The sequence below is a fragment of the Pygocentrus nattereri genome, chromosome 15 (genome assembly GCF_015220715.1).
Source record: "Pygocentrus nattereri isolate fPygNat1 chromosome 15, fPygNat1.pri, whole genome shotgun sequence".
In the NCBI taxonomy this organism is placed as follows: Eukaryota; Metazoa; Chordata; class Actinopteri; order Characiformes; family Serrasalmidae; genus Pygocentrus; species Pygocentrus nattereri.
In genome coordinates, this window is record NC_051225.1 from 7,268,345 (window position 1) to 7,288,708 (window position 20,364).

The 20,364-nt window shown below is 40.6% G+C and overlaps 1 protein-coding gene across 3 annotated transcripts in view; it reads right to left on the reverse strand.

Annotated features, from left to right (window-relative positions):
- The window catches only part of patj (PATJ crumbs cell polarity complex component), a 207,540-nt gene that overhangs the window by 127,639 nt on the left and 59,537 nt on the right, over positions 1 to 20,364 (reverse strand). For all 3 annotated transcript variants that reach the window (XM_037545466.1, XM_037545464.1, XM_037545465.1), the window contains exons 19-27: positions 19,726 to 19,800; positions 15,112 to 15,396; positions 12,499 to 12,586; positions 7,973 to 8,072; positions 5,918 to 5,998; positions 5,690 to 5,761; positions 4,466 to 4,643; positions 2,857 to 2,967; positions 1,268 to 1,327 (exon numbers count right to left, since the gene is read on the reverse strand). In XM_037545466.1, coding sequence (XP_037401363.1) covers positions 1,268 to 1,327; positions 2,857 to 2,967; positions 4,466 to 4,643; positions 5,690 to 5,761; positions 5,918 to 5,998; positions 7,973 to 8,072; positions 12,499 to 12,586; positions 15,112 to 15,396; positions 19,726 to 19,800 — 1,050 coding nt within the window. The remainder of the gene's footprint in view (positions 1 to 1,267; positions 1,328 to 2,856; positions 2,968 to 4,465; positions 4,644 to 5,689; positions 5,762 to 5,917; positions 5,999 to 7,972; positions 8,073 to 12,498; positions 12,587 to 15,111; positions 15,397 to 19,725; positions 19,801 to 20,364) is intronic.

Sequence of the window (20,364 nt, forward strand, 5' to 3'; positions counted from 1 at the left end):
AAGCACTGCTTTTAGGAAGCACTAAAAGCTATTTGGATGCTTGAGAGGATTCTTCTGCCTGCTAAACATGAGTGAGTAAGCACCAAGCCTTAATCCTGTTTGGATTAAGACATACTGATTTCAGGACACCCCTGGCCTTGGTTTACATCCTAATTAACCAGTCTCATTTCGTTACTACTGGGAGCCACAAATCAATTACTGCACCAGTTACACTGGGAGTTCCATAAGGCTCTGTTCTTGGTCCCCTGCTATTTATTATCTAAACTTTGCCCCTTGGAAAAATTTGTTCACAGGGCCCTAATTTTCTTTGCTATGCTGACCATAGAATCAATCGTTCAATCACCATCCATGCTGTTGTCCTGTATTCAGGTGTTAACTGCATTGGTTCTAACTCAAACGAAATGGTTTAAAAAAAAAACAAAAAAAAAAAAACACATTTTCTGATTGTTGGTACCAAGTCAGCCATCTCTACCTATTCAGAATGCTGATGTTACTGATGATACTCCAGTTGGCCCATATTCCATTGCGGAAAACCTTTGATCTACAAACGAAATGTCTGATTAATTCCATATCTTTCCACCTTCGCAATACTGACAGACTTTATTGATAAGCCCTATACTTACCTTTAAAGATCCTGAGATCCTGGTGCATCTTTTATTGCATTGGACAATTACATCTCTCTGTTCTATAGTTTACCTCGTAAAATGCTTTGTTCTCTTAGTATCCACTAAGAAATCTGCCCCATCTTTCAGCAGTTAGAATGGCTTCCACTCTGTTCTTCTAGTCGTTCCAAGATTCAGGCTTTATTATGGGTGGCAGGTCTTTTAGTGCTACTGCCCTCACTCTGTGGAACTCCTTACCTTCATCTACTTGCTCTTTTAAATCTCTTTCCCTATTCAAAGTTAAAGCTAAAGAACTAACGTTTCAGAATGCTTTCACTCCCTTCATCTTTTTCATCTTTTTTTTCCCTATTATTATTGAGCCAGGTCCATGCGGTGCTTCAAATACTACTAGAATTACATTAATAGTAGTTAGACCATAGTGGAGTTAGCAGTTAGCTAAGAAGGTTCTGCTCACCGCTGCATTCTAGAGTCCCAGTACTGAAAAAGCTACGGCATAGTACGAGTCCATGGCCCAGTGTTTGGGAACCTCTGATCAAGTACATCATCAAGGCTCATTTTGGTTCAAGAGAGCAGGAAAGAGAAGGAGAGAGAGCAAGAAAAAGGGAGAGAGAGTAGGAGAGAGAGCGAGAATACATGCTGCTTACCTGCATGCCTTTCCTCTTGGCCTTGTGCTGTCGTATACTAGAGGCTGTGACTGAAACAGGCTGCAGCGCATGCACGCGCACACACACACACACACACACACACACACACACACACACACACACACACGAGTGAGTCTCCAATACATCCTTATAGATAACAAAGCAGCACAAATCAGAGCAGCAGATCTGCTCCCGAGCTAAGCAAGGTGACTATAACCAATTATCTCCCCAACAGACGGACATCAATCACACACACACACTGCACAAGCCCACATATCTGACACGATGGACATCAGAGAGGTGCTTAAGAAGGCTTATAGCTGGAAACATAGCGAGACAGAATGAAATACATGAATGACCATGATGCATGGCCAGATACTGAAGACGCAGTGAGAGTTTTAGTTAATGGAAAGCATACCGAGCCATGTTTACATACAGTCCAAAAATCTGTTAACAGTCCGACTAATAGCTTAATAGGAATAGAACATGTCCATGAATACACCTCAATCGGAACAGACTAGTCAGATTGACACCCTTCAAATGACAACTTCTATCCAATTGAATGAGGTGGGTAAACCTCTAAATAATCAGATCAATAGAAGAATAGCAGCCACGTAAACAGCTGCATCTGATTACAATTGGAAAGTTTAAGTAGCTTCTGCGCATGTTGGTTTTGCATCATAGCGAAAGTTTATAACATTCAACATGGTGGGAGCAGAAACGGCAGAGATCTGCAGAGGAGACGAAGTTTATACTTCGATCTTTAAAAGACAGTGGTGGGACGAGCGTCCAGTTTCTGTGTATCAGAACACGACGTCATCTTTAATAAGTACAAGGAAGAAAGTCTGACATCATTTTAATGTAATGAAAAACACAAATACGCAAGCTGGCAACTCTGCTGCTCGTCTCACTCTGACACATGATGCTCGTTGTCGTGGTAACATCTACACTACAAGTGGTTCTCTACACGTGCATAATTTTGGATCGGATTACTTCTAGGGTGCATGTTAACAGAGATTTTCCATCAGATTGTTGAATAGAGTACAGATTAAGACTGAGGTATAAACACCTCATTCTTAATCTATAATTGGAATCTATTCAATCGGAGGGAAAAAACTTTACATGTGAACATGCTTCACCTCTGTTTGGCTGAGAGACAGGCGGAAGTCCTGAAGAAGGCAAAGAAGGGGAGTGTGGAGTGAAGTCGGCAATAAGAGGTTGAAAATATCTCCAATTGAGTGTTCTGATCTGACAGATTATGGTTTGGAACATTTCATCATGTCGCAAACATAGTTAAACTAAATGCTGAAATCAGTGTTATGGAAATGGAGAAGTTAGCAGGAGATAACTAATCACTGTTTTCTGTGACACTCCTGTTTAATAGTGCAACTACGAAACACAAGTCTTTCTTTAACATCAGTTCAGTTCAAATACCGAGCTGCCTTGTGCAGCAACTCATCAGAGCTCTGTTTCACTCGCATCGTCATAAACAGGGGCAGTGATCTGTGACCAGGACCTCGCAGAGGCAGAAGGATACGGAGGGGGGGTGGTTAATGTAGGTAATTTATAGAAGCGGTGGTGAGTATTACCCGAGGAGTGGAAGAAAGGCTCTGCACAACAAACTCCACTGGGGTGGAAGCTGCTTTGATGGCCTGCACTGCCTCCTCATGGCTGGCGTTTTGCAGGTCCACTCCTGACACCTGCAGACGAGAAGGATATCCAATTACATCAACAAACGAGGAAAACAAGCTCCTGAAATCTCTTATCTCAGAAAAAGAGTCACTTTATAGGATAAGGGAAAAACAGTCCTCTTCCTATATCCTAGAATTTTTGTATTTTAGATATAGATTTAGATTAGATATTTGTATTGTAGAGTTCAACCAATGCACTGCATTTTATCTCTTTCCTTGAGGTCCACTTTTTTACATGCCAGAAACAGTTACAATTCATTGTTACATGACCATTTTAAAACCTACCTTTATTCCTTAGAATTACAGAATTAAACAGACTGTTTTTTGTTATTGTTTCTTTTAGACGTACATAAGTAATGAGCACTACTCTGATTGGCTGTCCAGAATTGTACCTCATTCGAAAGCAGCCCAGACTGAAAAACTCCATGCTACTTGCTCCTGGCTGAATAGGTAGATGTGCGTAAATGAGGTTGTTCTCATGACACCACAAAACTGTGAACTCAAAATGGGCTGTTTTTGCAGCTTAGATTCCATATATGGTCTCCATGGACTAAGAGCAGTGACGTACATTTAAACTCCTTTATTAAAAACAAACAAGGATATTTCTTTTATCAAGATATAGGCCCTATAATGTATATTAATGTAACAAGATTTTATATTTTAACCATAAAAGCTACCTCTTCTATTGGCTAATTCATTCTGAAATGCTCACATCATGTAAAGCTGGCAATGTTTCGATATGACCATAAACATTTTTGCGCCATCAATATGATAACAGGTTATTGTATTGTATCTAGGGATGTCAAACTCAACCACTAAAATGGCCATTTAAAAAGATCTCAGCTGTGATTTTATTTCATTTTTACTTTTTTGCTATGACCCTAATGGGCCACTGTTTATTCAAAATATACCAAAACTGCAAAATAAGTATTGAATACTTATTAAAAATACTTTGAAATAAAAATAAATTGCTTTAGGTCTTTTTTTTGTTGTTGTTGTTGTTGTTAAACTGCCCATTTGCTTGAATTAGACACCAGGCGTCGTTTCTTTTTGTGTAACTGCTGGCCAAGATTTGTTTATGGGGGAATGGGGTCATAACACACACTATGTTGCAGTGCATGCTGGGGACTGTAGTGCATGCCAGGGTGAAATGGGATAATAAGTATATACAGTTATAATAATTTTGCAGGCCGAATAAGACGGTCACGGGCTTGACTTGGCCTGAGTTAAATTAGCTATGTTTGAACAAGGAGATCATTAACCTGTGCAAAACTAAGGCCCTCCTAGAGGAGCTGGACTCTCTATATTGTATCGAGAACTGAGTATCCAGGCACACAGACCAGCAGATGGTGTTGTGTATATGTATATATATATGTATATATATATATATATATATATATATATATATATATATATATATATATATATATATATATATATATATATAAATATATACACACATGTGTGTGTGTGTGTGTGTGTGTGTGTGTGTTCATGCTTTCCCCACCTGTAAGATCTTGTCTCCAGTCTTCAGCGCGCATGTCCGTCCTGCAGGACTGTCTGGCAGCACCTGTTTGATGAAGATGCCCTTCAACTCTTCTCCGTTCTTCAGGCGCTTTATAACTGTCCGGCCTCCGACGATACTGATCCCCAGAGACTCCCCCGGCTCCAGCCACACCTCCACCCTACACAGCGCACACACACACACACACACACACAGAGACATAGTTCATATTACAGAGACAAATCCAACTGGCCTGATCAAGCTCTACCTTCCTTCTCATTTGATTAGCATGTTGCTGGGTGTGTTTAGGGTGTGTTATTAAAGCCAAATTCAGGTAATTTTCCAAAATTTCCATAATTTAATGTTTAAGATGTAATCAAAAGTGTTTCAGGTATTATTGAGAAACTTATCAAGTCAGAAAATCAGTTCACCACTTTAAGAATATCTGAAAGAATATGTTCTTAATGACTTGCCTGGTTTAACAGTGGTCGTGATAGGACCCAGGGAGTTGTTACACTTGTCTAAGAGCTACCTCACAGAAAGTTGTTGCATGAAGTGTATACAAAAAAAGCAGAAGCCTCTCATTATTTCACATTAGTTTCACAATAAAGTTTTGACCTAAAATGTATTTTTAATATAAATGCAGAGAGGGGTTCATGCATAGTGTTTTGAGGCAAAATAGTCTGACAAGAATTTATTTATTTATTTAATTTATTTATTTTATTTTTACTTTTTTTTTTTTTACCATCAACATTAAATAGGAAAACTCAGGAAACACTGATCATTTTTGAGAACAAATAAAATGGCTTAATTTGCGGTGTAGACACTACAGTAATGATGATGAGCAAGGGGTTGTAAAGAAATCCATGGCAATAAGCTTCTCTTGAACACACTATTTCACATCAAACTACTCTGAATGACTGTTTACATCTCATTAATTGATTTATACATTGAACATTCCCCAAACTAACAAGCTAACCAGCAAAGTAAACACTGCAGCCTACACCACTTTTAAAATTTTGCTCTTTAAAAAACATTTTCTTTAGTTTAAATGAGAATTTTGCCAGTGTTCTGCAAAGGTCGCCTGCATTGCGACAGCACCTCCAAAAGTATACACTCCTCTGTACACTCATGTGTGGAGCTTGAATAGGTCAAATAATACCCATAAGACATCAGGGCATAAAAAGACACCAAGCACCAGATGGCACCACTGATGCAGACACCTGCCTGCGTGGGGAACCCCAGTGACTAAAGATGGGCGTTTCCTCTCCCTCTCCATCCTCTCTCTCTGGCAGATCACTGAGAACAGACACACACAAGCACACACAGACAAAAACATCAACAGAAAAAGTCTATAATTCAATGCATCTGACGCCAATATCTGTGCCAGAAGCTTCCACAAAACTGCACCAAAATCCAAAAAATAGAGTTTAACAAGGCATATCGCTCTCCTACCCGTGCCCTTCTCTCGTCTGCACCATAGCATGGCCTTGATTCCTCCTCTTCCTCCTGCCAGAAGTGGCCAGCTGTGCAGGCCTGTGGAACAAAAGTTGGAGAAATAAGCCAACATCCTCACACAAGCACATCTTAACCTCTTACTCTCCAGGGTATATTTTGGTTTGTCCATCTGTATTTATATGACCAAATCTTAAGGCAAATTATTCAGTAACTGCATGAAATAAAATTTACATTTTTATTTTATTTATATATTTTAAAAGTTCCCCTCAAATGAACAGAAAATGTGTTTTATGATCACACACACTGCTATGTGCTTACAATTTACTGCTGAAAGCCAAAGCTCTTGTATTTTGTATTATGTGCTCTTTATATTATTTTATAAAAATTATTTTTACAGAGCAGATCACTGAAAAGATGCCATCTGCTTATAGTTTATAGCCCAGATTTGTGGAAAAATGACAAAAAATTGTGAGTTCAACTTACAAATTACATCACCATCTATTTGACTGAAAAGAAGTTACAGCCTCATATGACGCCCACCTTTTAAACGCAGCTTACGAAATATGAAAGTTATAAAGAATATGACGAAGTGTGTTTTGGAACCACTGGTAGTGGTTAAAGAAAAATAGTAACCACAAAAAAAAAGCGCATTTCAAATGCTGACCAAAGATCAAGTCCATTCTAGACACAAATGCATATTTAAATAAAAATAAATATGGAATGATGACAATCTAATGACATGTGACGGCCCTTTACTCTGGCAAATGGATTTTGGCTTAAAAATGCACGTCTTGCATATATTCCACGTTTGCACCCGTCTACAGATGTATTCCTATGCATCTGCATTGCGCATACACCCGCACCTTTGGTTTACATCCTGGATATTATATATATAGTTGTGATACCCCCGTGTCGTCCTGCTGGTGACATGCCAAGGCCATGACTTAGTGGGAATGAGGTAATTAAGTCATGGTCACACACTAGGATCTTGTTTCCTCACCTTACTAAGTTGTGGCCGCACATTAGGATCTCATTCCCATGCCTTACTAAGCCGGGGCCACAACTTAATGATCTTGTTCCCATGCCTTATGGGAATGTCACCAGCGGGGCTCCGTAGATGACCAGTTTTGTGTCAGATATTTCTTAGCAGATGCGGCAAAATGAAGAAAATCCAAAAAAGCTGATTATTGTAAATTACTACAAAATTCATAGAGAGAAGCTTGGTGAGAACCTATGCCCATCTGCTTCCTACACCAAACCTAAGCACCTGCATACCTCACAGAACGTCTACCCGTTTATGCTCCAGCACGAGAGCTTAGACCTTACATACACCTTCCATAAATACAGAAAACACAGAGACCTTTTCTGTTATTCTGGTTCAACACTGTGCAAATCTATTTTAGGCAGTCAAGCCCAGTAAAACACTTTCAATTAAAATGCTGCCTCTCTTTTTGTGCTTGGCTCATTAATTTGATCTGTTACGGCTTCATGATTTACGGGAATACTATGAACTTTTTTTCTTTCATTGCTGTTAGCAACAGAAGAAAAACTTAATATTCATTTCTTTAAGTGGTTCGAGCTTGTGCACAAGCATTGTGTATGGTAGAGCTGAGAGACTCATGGTGAGATCAGGCTGTAACACTACCTGTAGTCCAGCAGATGGGGATATAATACAACACCAAACTGAAAAACCTAACAATTAAAAGTTCTGAACAGTGAAAACCGACAACAGCACACCCATGAATATGTGTGCGCACAGTCACACTTGTGTCTAATCCTCCAAGGTCTAATTACACTGTTCATTGAGTGTAATGGTAAAGATAGGGTTTGCTACATGCAGTTTGCTAAACATGACACTATAATTACTATGTACGTATGGGGTGCCCATTATACCCCCTGCTATCTATGTGTGCATTTGTCAACAGAAACAAAATGCTGCTGACGGATGGGAGGGGACAAGAACTGTTGCTCTCACAAAAACAGGAAAGTTTAGATGGTAAGGAAAGATACACAAAGACAATGAAAGACAGAAAGTGTGTATGTGTCACTCACTCTGTGTCTGTATCGGTTAGAGTGAGTTCTGAGCCTCCAGTTCTAGAGTCCGAGTCGGCCTCGCTCTCTGGCGTCTCCACCCAGGACCACAGCGGCTGACCTGAAAATACAAACACAGTGAGTGGTTTTTATACAGTGTCAGGACATGTGGTCACACATATGCCTATATCTTTGTCGTTGTCAGAACATATAGTGTATATTTCCTAAAGTATTCAGTCATCTATCCAAATCACTGAATTCAGGTGTTCCAATCACTTCCATGGCCACAGGTGTATAAAACCAAGCCCCTAGGCCTGCAGACTGCTTCTACAGACATTAGGGAAAGAATGAGTCGCTCTCAGGAGCTCAGTGAATTCCAGCGTGGTACCGTGATCGGACGCCACCTGCGCAAGGACCTTTTGAGGAGCTGGGCTCGGCCCCTTAGTTCCAGTGAAAGGAACTCTTAATGCTTCAGCACAAAGAGATTTTGGACAATTTCATGCTCCCAACTTTGTGGGAACAGTTTGGGGACGGCCCCTTCCTGTTCCAACATGACTGCGCACCAGTGCACAAAGCAAGGTCCATAAAGACCTGGATGAGCGAGTTTGGTGTGGAAGAACTTGACTTGTACAGAGTCCTGACCTCAACCCAATAGAACACCTTTGGGATGAATTAGAGTGGAGACTGCGAGCCAGGCCTTCTCGTCCAACATCAGTGTCTGACCTCACGAATGTGCTTCAGGAAGAACGGTCAAAAATTCCCATAAACACATTCCTAACCCTTGTGGAGAGCCTTCCCAGAAGAGTTGAAGTTATAGCTGCAAAGGACGGGCCGACATCATATTAAACCCTATGGATTAAAAATGGGATCTCACTCAAGTTCATATGCATGCGAAGGAAGACGAGCGAATAATTTTGGCAATACAGCGTATCAAGTATATAACAAAACCTTATCCTAATCTCCAAAATGGCAACTTTACCAGAGAAGGAAAATATTCTTAACTTTAAATACAAGTTTTTGTAAACATAAACTCATTTTGGGCTATTTCATCATTCTGACATGATGTATATGGCAGATGGTGCTTTCAAATTATGTAAAAAGACAAAAACAATAATGCACTATATATAATGCATTACATATAGAGATCTGCAAAAGGTTTGGGCACACCATTATAATTTTTAAGTGCCTAAACCTAAAAATTACATGCCCCATATGTATTATACATCTGCAATTAATATGCATAATTTGTTCCATATTTTTTTTTATTTATATGAACTATGTTCACAACATTCAAAACCTAACCCTTAGGAACTCATAAAAATCTCATTTATATAGTTTTCCATTCACCCCAGATGTAGTTGATCAGCCAAAACGTCTCCAAATTTTGCACCTGTTGTCTGCAGCGTTTGGCTACAAGGTGGTGTTTTGTTCATTTTTATAGTTCACGCTAACTTCACTCTGAGTCATACTGAGCCCTAAACCACACTGACAAGTCTGTATGGCCATAATGAAGATCTGGAGTGGAATTAGAGACATTTTGGGGATGTCAAGACAGCAAAAACCTTAATAAGCTTCAGCTAGTCCAGAACGCTGCAGCCAGAGTCCTCACAAGAACCAGAAAGTTCCACCATATTAGTCCAGTTTTATCAACCCTGCACTGGTTACCAGTTAAATTTCGCATTGATTATAAAATCCTATTACTGACCTATAAAGCTCTAAACGGACTCGCCCCTCAGTACCTGAGTGAGCTCCTCTCCCACTATGAACCATCACGCCTACTTAGATCACAAGGCACTGGCTTACTACTGGTACCTAGAATTAATAAAGCTCCATCAGGGGGGAGAGCTTTCTCATACAAAGCCCCCCAGCTCTGGAATAATCCTCCTGTTAATGTTTGGGAATCAGACACAGCCTCAGTCTTTAAGTCTAGGCTAAAAACTTACTTGTACAGTCAAGCATTTGGTGATTAATTTTTCCTGTCAGATCTAGACCTGCTGGAGTCTCCACTGCTCTGTTTTACTGTAATCTGTGGTCAGCCACTCTTTACAGAACTGACTCTGTGTTTTTCTTTCCTTTCTCTGCCGAGCTGATCAGCTGCCCATCCTGTGCGTCTGATGCTGTTGCCTCTTCTGCCTTGATTGGTGCCACTGCTCACCAGCCTTCTGGACCGGTTTGACCACCACTGAGCTTCTTGCTGTACAGCGCTGTGCAGTCCTCACCCTCAGATCTTTCTTTTCCCACTTTACTATAATACTTCATACTAATAATGTTTGCTATCCGGTGTCGACCAGAGGAGGATGGGTTCCCCTTCTGAGTCTTGGTTCCTCTCAAGGTTTCTTCCTCTTTTAGGGAGTTTTTCCTTGCCACCGTCGCCGCTGGCGACGCTCACGGGGGCTCGGACCCGGATTTTCTTTTCTTTTCTTTTCTCTTCTCTCTGTAATACTGATTGTTTTGTAAAGCTGCTTTGTGATAACACCTGTTGTAAAAAGCTCTATATAAATAAACTTTGCTTGCTTGCTTGCTTGTATTTACACAAAATAAAACTATTATAGACTATTGACTTGAGTATTTGTTAGCAACGTTAATATCACAGTGCCAGCACTAAAGAAGCAAAATATGGACAACAAACATGTCTTGTCTGCTCGATCCTCTATAAGAACAAACGTAAATATGGCATTTTCTGCTCATTTTAGTGCTCAACTTATAATTATTATATTCATAATTATTATGAAAACATAAAATATTATCTTTCACACAGTTTACATTTTGTACCACCTCCCCCAATATGTTAAATACAAAAAAACACAAACAAACAAACAAACAAACAATAATTGTACATTAAAATGTGCAAAAGCATGGTAACTTATTTGCACTTAGAAAATCATCAAAAACTGGACCAGAGGAGCTTTTGCATACAACTCTATATACTTTTCTTCTTTTTTCTATATACTTTTTCTTCTTTGCTGTCTTCTCAGGAACTTCTGAGAACTATTCTTTTGGTGGTAATAGGCTAAACACTAAAAGAAAACCAGTAATAATGCACTGGCACTGCAAAAAAAAAGGCATACGAGTCAAAGTCATATTTTAGTATTAGTGCATTCCCAAGGAACAAAAGTGAAAGAAAGAAGTGGGTTCATGTTAGTTACAGCCCTGATTTAAACGAAAGTAAACTGAGGAAGCTGTGAGTCATTGGAGAGCGAGAAAAACGCCATATTTCCATGTTTTTAAGCAGCTGGCTAACTTGAAACAGCACTCAGTCACTCAAACAACACGGCGAACTGATGATACTGTAGATCAGACAAGACACAAAAGCACCGCTCTCAGTTTAAAGACACCTAAAAGGAGGACTCCATTTGTCTGGTGTTTGAAATATTGCGGTTCACCCCTCAAACTACCACAATAGTACAGAGAAATACTGTCTACTCGCTGGTGTTTGTTGAGAAACTAAACAGTTTAGCACCGTTGTTGGCCACTTGTTTAGCATTTGTAACTGGATAGCCGAGCGCTCAACACCAGACACCTAAAAATAATCTTTTTTTTCTTAAATCATGACTATTACAAAAACTGCGGCCGTGCTTCTCCAGCTGATAAAAACAGTTCACCACGCAGGTTCTCCCACTGTCCCATGACTGATTTAAGTTAAGTGATACTTTTTTAACCCCACAAATGGGAATCACACATTTAACCCATCTGTGAAGTGAAACACCACATACACACTAGAGAATACACACACTAGTGGGCAGCCCTATTCAAAGCGCCCAGGGAGTCTTGCTCAAGGACACCTTGCTCATGGACTGTCGGGACTGGGGATCGAACCGGCGACCTTCTGGTCACAGGGCCAGTTCCCTAACCTCCAGCCCACGACTGCCCCCATTTCACATTGTGAAATGTTCCACTGTTTGGCGAGTGTTTGTCATGGTCCGATCATAAAGGATGGTTTAAAACAGCAATTAAAACACCCAGGAGCAAAAATCAGCCTTCAAACTTGAAAAAAAAAAATTGACATTTATCGCGACACGTATCGATATCAAACGATATAAATTTTGTTTATCGTGATAACATTTTTTGCCATATCGCCCAGTTCCAATTAGTGTCTTTTCAGAAAATTTGTGTGTCTAAATCAGACTTTTCCCGGGAATATTCAAACAAGACGGAGAGCTGAGTTCAGCCTCGTAAAAAGTCGAACGCTGAGAAACATTTTACAAAAACATATTCCACTTTTGAGGAAAAGTTTCCTATCGGAGATGCGAGAAAAGTGACTACAGCTGAGCTAAAGCTTAAAGCAAGTCTGTGTTTTCGTTTATATTTTTAGCCTATACTTTAGACATTAGAACACACTTTAGAACATACTTTACAGCCAAGATGGTGAAATGGACATAAAATGCGGCTTCCAAGGTGGTTCGGTTTTAACTGAAAGGACAAAATGGCTCTTCTAAACATCTGGGTTGTCGACCCATGGTCACAATACTGCACCAATACAGAAATACGGTTATTCTGAGAGATATCATTTTCATACCATCCCATATACAAAGCTGACAGACACTCACTGATTGGATGCTGAGGGATCTTTGTGTTGGACTCCAGTTCCGTTATAAAGTCCTCTTCATTCTGAACCAGAGCCTCTTCATCATTCTCCTACAAAAGACGCAGAAAGCAAGAGAAGAAGCATAAAATTCATTTGCACATGTTGCATGTCATGTGAGCAAGTTAGAACAAAAGATTTCTCTGCGATCGCCCCCAGCACTCCACAGATTTGTATATTTCATTAGCAGCACAATTCACTGAATTTAATAAAGTACTGACGGGTCAAACCTGGTTGGTTGAGAACTACAAATAACACTGGGCTTGGAAATGCGTAAGCGAATACACTAACATACATGAAATCACTACTAATCAATACTTATTGTACTAATGTTATCTGCACCTAGTATAACGTTAATGCTTCATATTAATATTCATGTCTCAGGTGCCTCAAACTTTTGCACAGTACTGTATCTGCCTGGACATTTCTGCTGCTTAACTCCACTCGCAAACTCTGCTGCATGCAGCAGGTTCAATGAAACAAATCTCATCTTTGGCTTTTTCCCCTCTTAATCTATCTAACACAGTTCTTTCCTACTGCAAGACAAGCCTCTGAAGACTCAGAATTCACACCAGACATGGCAGCGCAAATCAAGCGCAGGTAACAATCCGTCCAATACGCTGCTTCTGAATCACTTCCATTCTGTAAGCACTTCAGGGGCTGGTTGCAAAAGCTGTGTGTAAATTCAAACATAGTAGGTTACAGCTAGCCTAAGTTCAAGGTTCTGCATTGCATTGTTAAATCAAAGCAAACTGCACCACACAAAGCAGTCTTAACATAGCAGTAACTAAAAAGCTAGACCTTAAGCTAAGTAGGTGTCTGTGTTGGGGAAACCATCAGAAACAACACAACACAAGTGCAAAAAAAGGACCAAAAACATAACATTTTTGGTTAACTAAGCTACAAACTAAATGCTCTATGCTGTGGTTCTATTTACAGCTCTAATCATAACTCTGCGCATAAAGCTAATACCCAGCTCCACTTCAGTGAGAAACATCTGCAGAAACATCCAAACTGAAGCGGCTGATGTCTCGGTCAGCCAGAAACATTCCCTGAAACAAGATGCATATTTGGTTGTCGCAACTAAACATTAAAGAATAACCTGACAGTGGCTATAGATAATTTGTTATATTCAGTTTATCTTGTAAACAGTGTTGTTTTATATGCTGGATATTTTTTCCATGGAAAAAGGCCTCGTTTCCATGGCAGCAGGTTTACTGACTGGTTCTGAACATGTTGTCGTTTTAAAGCGATGTACTCATTAGACAATAGTTACTAGTTAAGACATGATTTAAGGATTTGAGGTGCAACTAAATTTTGGAATAAAAAAGGTTGAGATTAACTAAGGACTTAGTAAAGACTTAACACTCTGGGGTCCACAACTTCATCCATGCATCAACTTTGATGTTTCTATATATGTTTCTCTATCTTAGCACTAATAATTTGTGGAAATACGGTTTACGGAGTCACCCTTTCCATTCCAGCTTATCACGAGATCAGACGTAACTCAAGTCCAGAGTTATGGGGGGTGGGAGGTGGAGGGCAATCCTTATTTATCTCGGCCACCTCGAATTCTGAAGCTGAAGTTCAGCTATTCGCCAGCTTCTTGTTCAAATTTTCCTGTTACACCTTAAGTGGAGCAGCAGTTAGATTGTTCAGGTATCAGGCCTGCTGGACTATTTAAGGTGGAGAGGAAGTTTAGCTAGCTAGCTACTGAGACATCAGCATGCTATTAGCAATGTTTTATGCTTGATACAAAGAAAAGGATCATAATACATTGAAATGACTTTAAACTAAGATAATACACTTTTTTTTACTGAGGAAATACTCTTTCATTTCTTTGGTTCTGCAGCCAACATGCCAATGTCTTTTTCTCATAACACTGTTTGGAGTTTGTCTCTGAAAAAACCTCGTTAGCAGGGCCAGGCAGCCCTAACACTTCCTACCCCATGTCACAAATCTGTCATTCTTCATTCAGCCGACACTGGAGACACGTGAAATGCTGTGCAAGTTCACGGCCGCTGAAGTTGCTGCAGCAGTTTTGGAAAGCAGCGACGAAAATAACAGAGCTTTGGGTATCATGTAATACGCATGGTGAATTTAAGAAGATGCAAAAATCAAGAAAACCGTCTGGAGTCTGAGGGAATTAAGCATAAAGTTTCACAAAAAGCAGTGTAACCCCCCCAGGCCAGCGTGAATAACAGCTTATCTTCTTTTGCAATTAAATAGTTTTAAAGCCATTTCTTCAGATATGTTCATTGTGACAAAATTACAGTCACAAGCTTTCAGCCCTGCTGGTGTCAGGTAAAAAGCCTAGTTATCACCACAGTACAGAAAATGTCAGTACGATACAGCAGCTGCTTCACAATTACTAGCCTCACAAGATCATAACACAAGCAGATTATGACTTCAATTACACTTCACAGCACTATGTGGAAAAAAGAGACTCAACATGTAAAGAAAATGGATGAGCATCTAAAGAACACTTCAGGAACTCTGCTTTCAATGTGACTTGGCCTTTAGGGACCACCTCTCTCTGTCAAAGCTAGCCAGTTCTGAGGCTTACAAATGGTCTCACCTCCTCAGCCTGGGTAAAGATCTGGTAGGGGTTTGTCACAGCCGATTCTTCCACAGAAGGTGATTCCCTCCTAGTGTATAACAAAAGGCTCTCTCTGTCACTCTCCAAGTGCCTCTTCTCCTCCTCCTCTTCCTGTCCCTGGTCCTCATCTACAGCCATCTCTCTCTCCAGGCCTGGCAGGAGCTCAGTGGTGATTAGAGGAGAGGCATAGCGAGGCTTGTCGTCCAGAATCAGCTCCGGATCCTCATCGAGGTCTTCTGGAAGGACTGAGCCATCCCCAAAGCCCTGTTAAGATTCAAGATTCAGTATTTACTGCCAACCACCTCCGCAGTGTGTTCACTACATTAAAACAACAAGAAAGATATGCACATGTACATACGCACAATCACAAGTAAATGAGAGTCAATGCTATAAACGCTTGTCAAGGAGATATGACAAGTTTCAAATACAAACAGATGTTTCGGTACAGCAAATCTAGGAACGGCAAGGACACAATTTTTGCTTATGTTATTTGTACATTGTTGCAGTCATATCAAAACCATTTATTTCTTTAGATCTTAATTTTTCTACAATATGTGAACACAGCAGCTGCTCTTTGCACCCTGTGTAAACATTTCATTATGAACAGACTGACAGAAACGGTCTTAAATCACTTCCATGTAAATTAAATAACATTAAAATACATGTTAGAAATATTTTTGCCTGGTAATATGAAAATCCTTTTCGTGTAAGAGCAGCAACGTGTTGCTTGCTGTGCATATTTTGATGTATTTATACTGGAATTTATACTACATCAAAACTGGTGAATAAAAGAGTTAGATTTTGATAATAAGATAGGCCAACCGATATGAAACATTGATTGTGTTTCCATGCACTTAATAATCTGATAACTGTTGAAAATCTGATTTCGTCAGACTGTAATCAGATTTGTACTTTACACCCGCGGCTCGCTGCTCGCTTATTTCCGGTACCGCTGCGCACATGTGCAGACTGAGAAATCTGAAAGAAATCAGAGCAAAAGTCCAAATTCACTAAGAAATCTGATTACTGAGCTAAAATCCATCTCTCTTTATCAGATTTCTAGACCTTACTCCGATCTCAGATATCAGAGTATGCTGACCATTTGAATAATCAGGTAACTGCAGAAATCAGATTATGATCGGATTATTGAGAGTATGTAAATGCACTCATTTTTGAATAATTTTAGCTCTCAGCTTCAGCTGCTAATTATTGGTGTGTAATTTTCACTGACCTTGTGGTCAACAGGGATATTTTTCAGTGCTAAATTTATCACATTTTAGCTACTAAAAATGCAGAGCCTGTGGTCTGAGTCTGTAGCTGATTTCTGTCATCAGCAGATCACGAGTTCGATCCCTGGTGACGCTACAGCCGTCCGTAGCTGGGAGTCCAAGAGAGCGCTCTCTCTGGGTGGGTAGGATGCCCCCCCCCCTCCCCCACCACTAAATGCAATGCTGGTCAGCGCAGGCGTCTGTTAGCTGATGTAACAGATCTGGCAGTTGGTGTTTTCCTCCGAGTGCATTAGGCTGTCCTGTGATGTTGTGTGAGCTGCCGTTCGAAAAGAAGCGGTGGCTGGTTTCACAGGTCTCGGAGGAAGCCTGCACTGCCTTCACCCTCCTAGCACTGGTATCATCGTGTGATTGGGGGAGTCCTAACTAGCAAGTGGAATTGGAGACGATTAAATTTGGGGAGAAAATCGGGGTAAAAACAAATAAAAGCTACTTTAGCTAAGCGCTGTCGCCTCACAGCAAGGAGGGCCTGGGTTCGATTCCCCAGCCGGGCAACCAGGGTCCTCTCTGTGTGGAGTTTGCATGTTCTCCCCATGTCTGCGTGGGTTCCCTCCAGGTTCTCCGGTTTCCTCCCACAGTCCAAAGACATGCAGTCAGGCCAATTGGACATTGGACATGTGACATTGGCCCTAGGTGTGAGTGTGTGAGTGATTGTGTATGTCTGTCTGTCTGCCCTGTGATGGACTGGCAATCTGTCCAGGGTGTATCCTGCCTTCCGCCCGATGACCGCTGGAATAGGCTCCAGCGCCCCCCCTGCGACCCTGAGGGAGAAGCGGCTAAGAGAATGTGCGTGTGTGTGTACTTTAGCTAACTTTGATCAAAATTGGCAAATGTAACCTCTATAGCAAATGACGCCTATTACAGTGAACATTTAAAAATAACTGGTTGAAATGATCTTACAATGTGCTAAACTTCCATAAGGTACTACAGCACAAAGGCCTCTGTTAAAATGTTCTGAGATGCTTTCTCTTACAATTTATAAGATGGTTTTTAACAGTACAAGGCTTCCGGAAAAGACTGATCTGTAAAACAGATGCAAAAAGTCCCTGCTGCTAAAACAAGAAACACACAAGCTGATCTCAGTTGACCTGTTGCTGAAGCACGATAGAGAAACTCTCACGTCCTGATGGTTCTGAAAACATGCAGTGCCTCATTTTATGATCCCTACACAAAAGAAGGGTGTGACCATGTCACTAAAGTCTGCATATTCCTTTCTGGACTGCTTCTCTTTTTCCTTCTTTATTCATCTCCATGTTCTCATTGCCTGGATCAGAAACATCTGGCCAATAACGGCAGAGAGAAAGAGAAAGATGTCTGTCTACCGCATATAAAGCGGTCGTTTCATCTCTGCAACAGGGTTCCGGCCTGTCCTCTTCTGTCCAACACACACACTCTTAAAGATAATAAGAGCTGAAAGTGCACTTTTCTCCATGCTGCTCCGATCCGCACACTCAGCACCTTTCACACCCCTCCCCTCATAGAGCCCAGAACCAATTTGCCATGAAAAATGTGCAGGGTCTAAAATCTTAATGGCGCAATTAGTCTCGTTTTGGCTAGATTTACGGCAGCACTTGACTCAGCCGCCTCAATTACATCTTTGCTAAAATTCAAGGATAATACGGCTGTGCATCTTGAAAGCTAAGAGGGAAAGGGCGGGGCTTCACCTCTAAAAGTTACCCTTCCTAAGGACTAGTTGCTTGGTCCACACTCTCGCTATCTCTCTCATGTTCTATCTCCGCTTCCTCCTCTTGCACCCCTCCCTCTGCTTCTATCCATCACTGTCCTTCCTTCTTTTTTAATGACAGACCACTTTGCCCAACTTCAGTTTCAGGTATTAGCATGTGACTGCTCCAAATCCAATTAAAAAGGGGAATTCCACCATTTTTTAATAGAGAAACTTTTGGATTTTTCACAGTAGCAACCTCAATGTCTACAGGACAAATAGCCATTTTATTATCATCCAAAATGACCACAATCTTTATGAGCACTATGCAACATGAATGCATTTTAAAAGTATGCTTAAGGCAAAAAGCTTCTCAAATTTATTATAAAATGATTAGCAACCATTTCACGCAATAGATTTCTGTGATATGACTTTAGAAGGCATTAAACTTCTGAGACGTCTGGTTGAACTCAGGAAGCTTCTCAGGAATGGAGCATTTTCACATCAAACTACTATGAATTACTTTGATTACATCTTAATAATTTAACTATGCAGAAATAAAAAAATAAAAAAAAAAAAACACACTGGTAAAATGTCCCTTCACCTGGACATCAGCCTACCATGCATAACTGTTCAAAAATTTCAAAAAGATAAACTTCAAAGACTTTAGAAAGACAATGTAAAAGTGCATAAACGTTTTTGGCCATATACATGATTGTCCATCAGGTTCTGTTTCTTATTGTAAAATTATTATTGTATGAACTCCAATCACGCACACATTATCTCACACACACACACACACACACACACACACACACACACACACCTGCTATTAGACAAAACCTTGCATCACCATTTTTCAGTTTTTGACATCATTTGAAAATGCCTGTTACACTGTGTGTAAATTTCATGAATGGACCAAAAGAAAATACGTCTGGTTCCACTGACTCACATTAAAAGTAAAGTATGTTTTCTCCTTCTCCTGTAAAGTTGTTATTTCAGAGGTACAAGATTTTGTTCTGACAGCAACGATATATACACTTACAGGCCACTTTATTAGATACATGTTCAATTGCTTGTTAACACAAATAGCTAATCAGCCAATCACACGGCCGCAACTCAATGCATTTAGGCTGTAGAGGTGGTCAAGACAACTTGCTGAAGTGCAGACCGAGCATCAGAACGGGGAAGAAAGGGGATTTAAGGGACTTTGAACGTGGCGTGGTTGTTGGTGCCAGACGGGCTGGTCTGAGTATTAGAAACTGCTGATCTACTGGGATTTTCACACACACAACCATCTCTAGGGTTTACAGAGAACGGTCCGAAAAAGAGGAAATATCCAGTGAGCAGCAGTCGTGGGGACGAAAATGCCTTGTTGATGTGAGAAGTCAGAGGAGAATGGGCAAACTGGTTCCAGATGATAGAAAGGCAACAGGAACTCAAATAACCAACCAACATCTCTGAGGAACGTTTCCAACACCTTGTTAAAAGTGTGCCACAAAGAATTAAAGCAGTTCTGAAGGCAAAAGGGGGTCCAACCTTTTACTAGCAAGGAAGTGAGTGTATATAAACCACTCTAGCAGAGATTAGATGACAGTAATATAAAGGTAGATTGCTAGCTGAAATGCTCAGGGGTGTTGATACCTTTGGCACAGGCAGATCAGTATGGGCAGGGGACTGCTCCTGCTCCTGCTCCTGCAGACTGCTTCTCTCCTCCGCCTAGAGTCAAGCACACACACACACACACACACACACACACACGAGGATCAGAGGGACTAGAAAATGTAACAACAGAAAGCTCAGCAAAATAAAAAAATGTTTTGAAAGAATTTATCATTTTTTTAACCTAATCTACCTCATCTGAAACACAGTCAGTTATTACAGATAATCACTTTTACAGGTCTCCCTGCCTTTAATAAAAACAGAAAACCTGTTGACTCAGAGCATACTTACAGCAGGTGCAGTCATCCTTGCTATAGCGATTTTTCTGGGACGTAATGCTTCCTAGCTGCCTTCCACAACCGCTAACCAGCCACCCTAAAATTAAACTTTTGCAGCTCTACAAACGTTCCATGTCACTCTAATTCTCGTTCTGCATCAAATTTGAATTACATTACACTCCAAAGGTTGCATTAGGATTCATTACCAAGAGATTTCCAGAGAAGCCAAAGCACAGCACAGGAGTCAGCGCACTGGCAGAGCTCTAGGTGGTGCTAAGGGTAATGTGGGGAAATGAATGTGTTATACCAACGTGAGGTCCACCCAAACTGCTCAAAGCCGCCA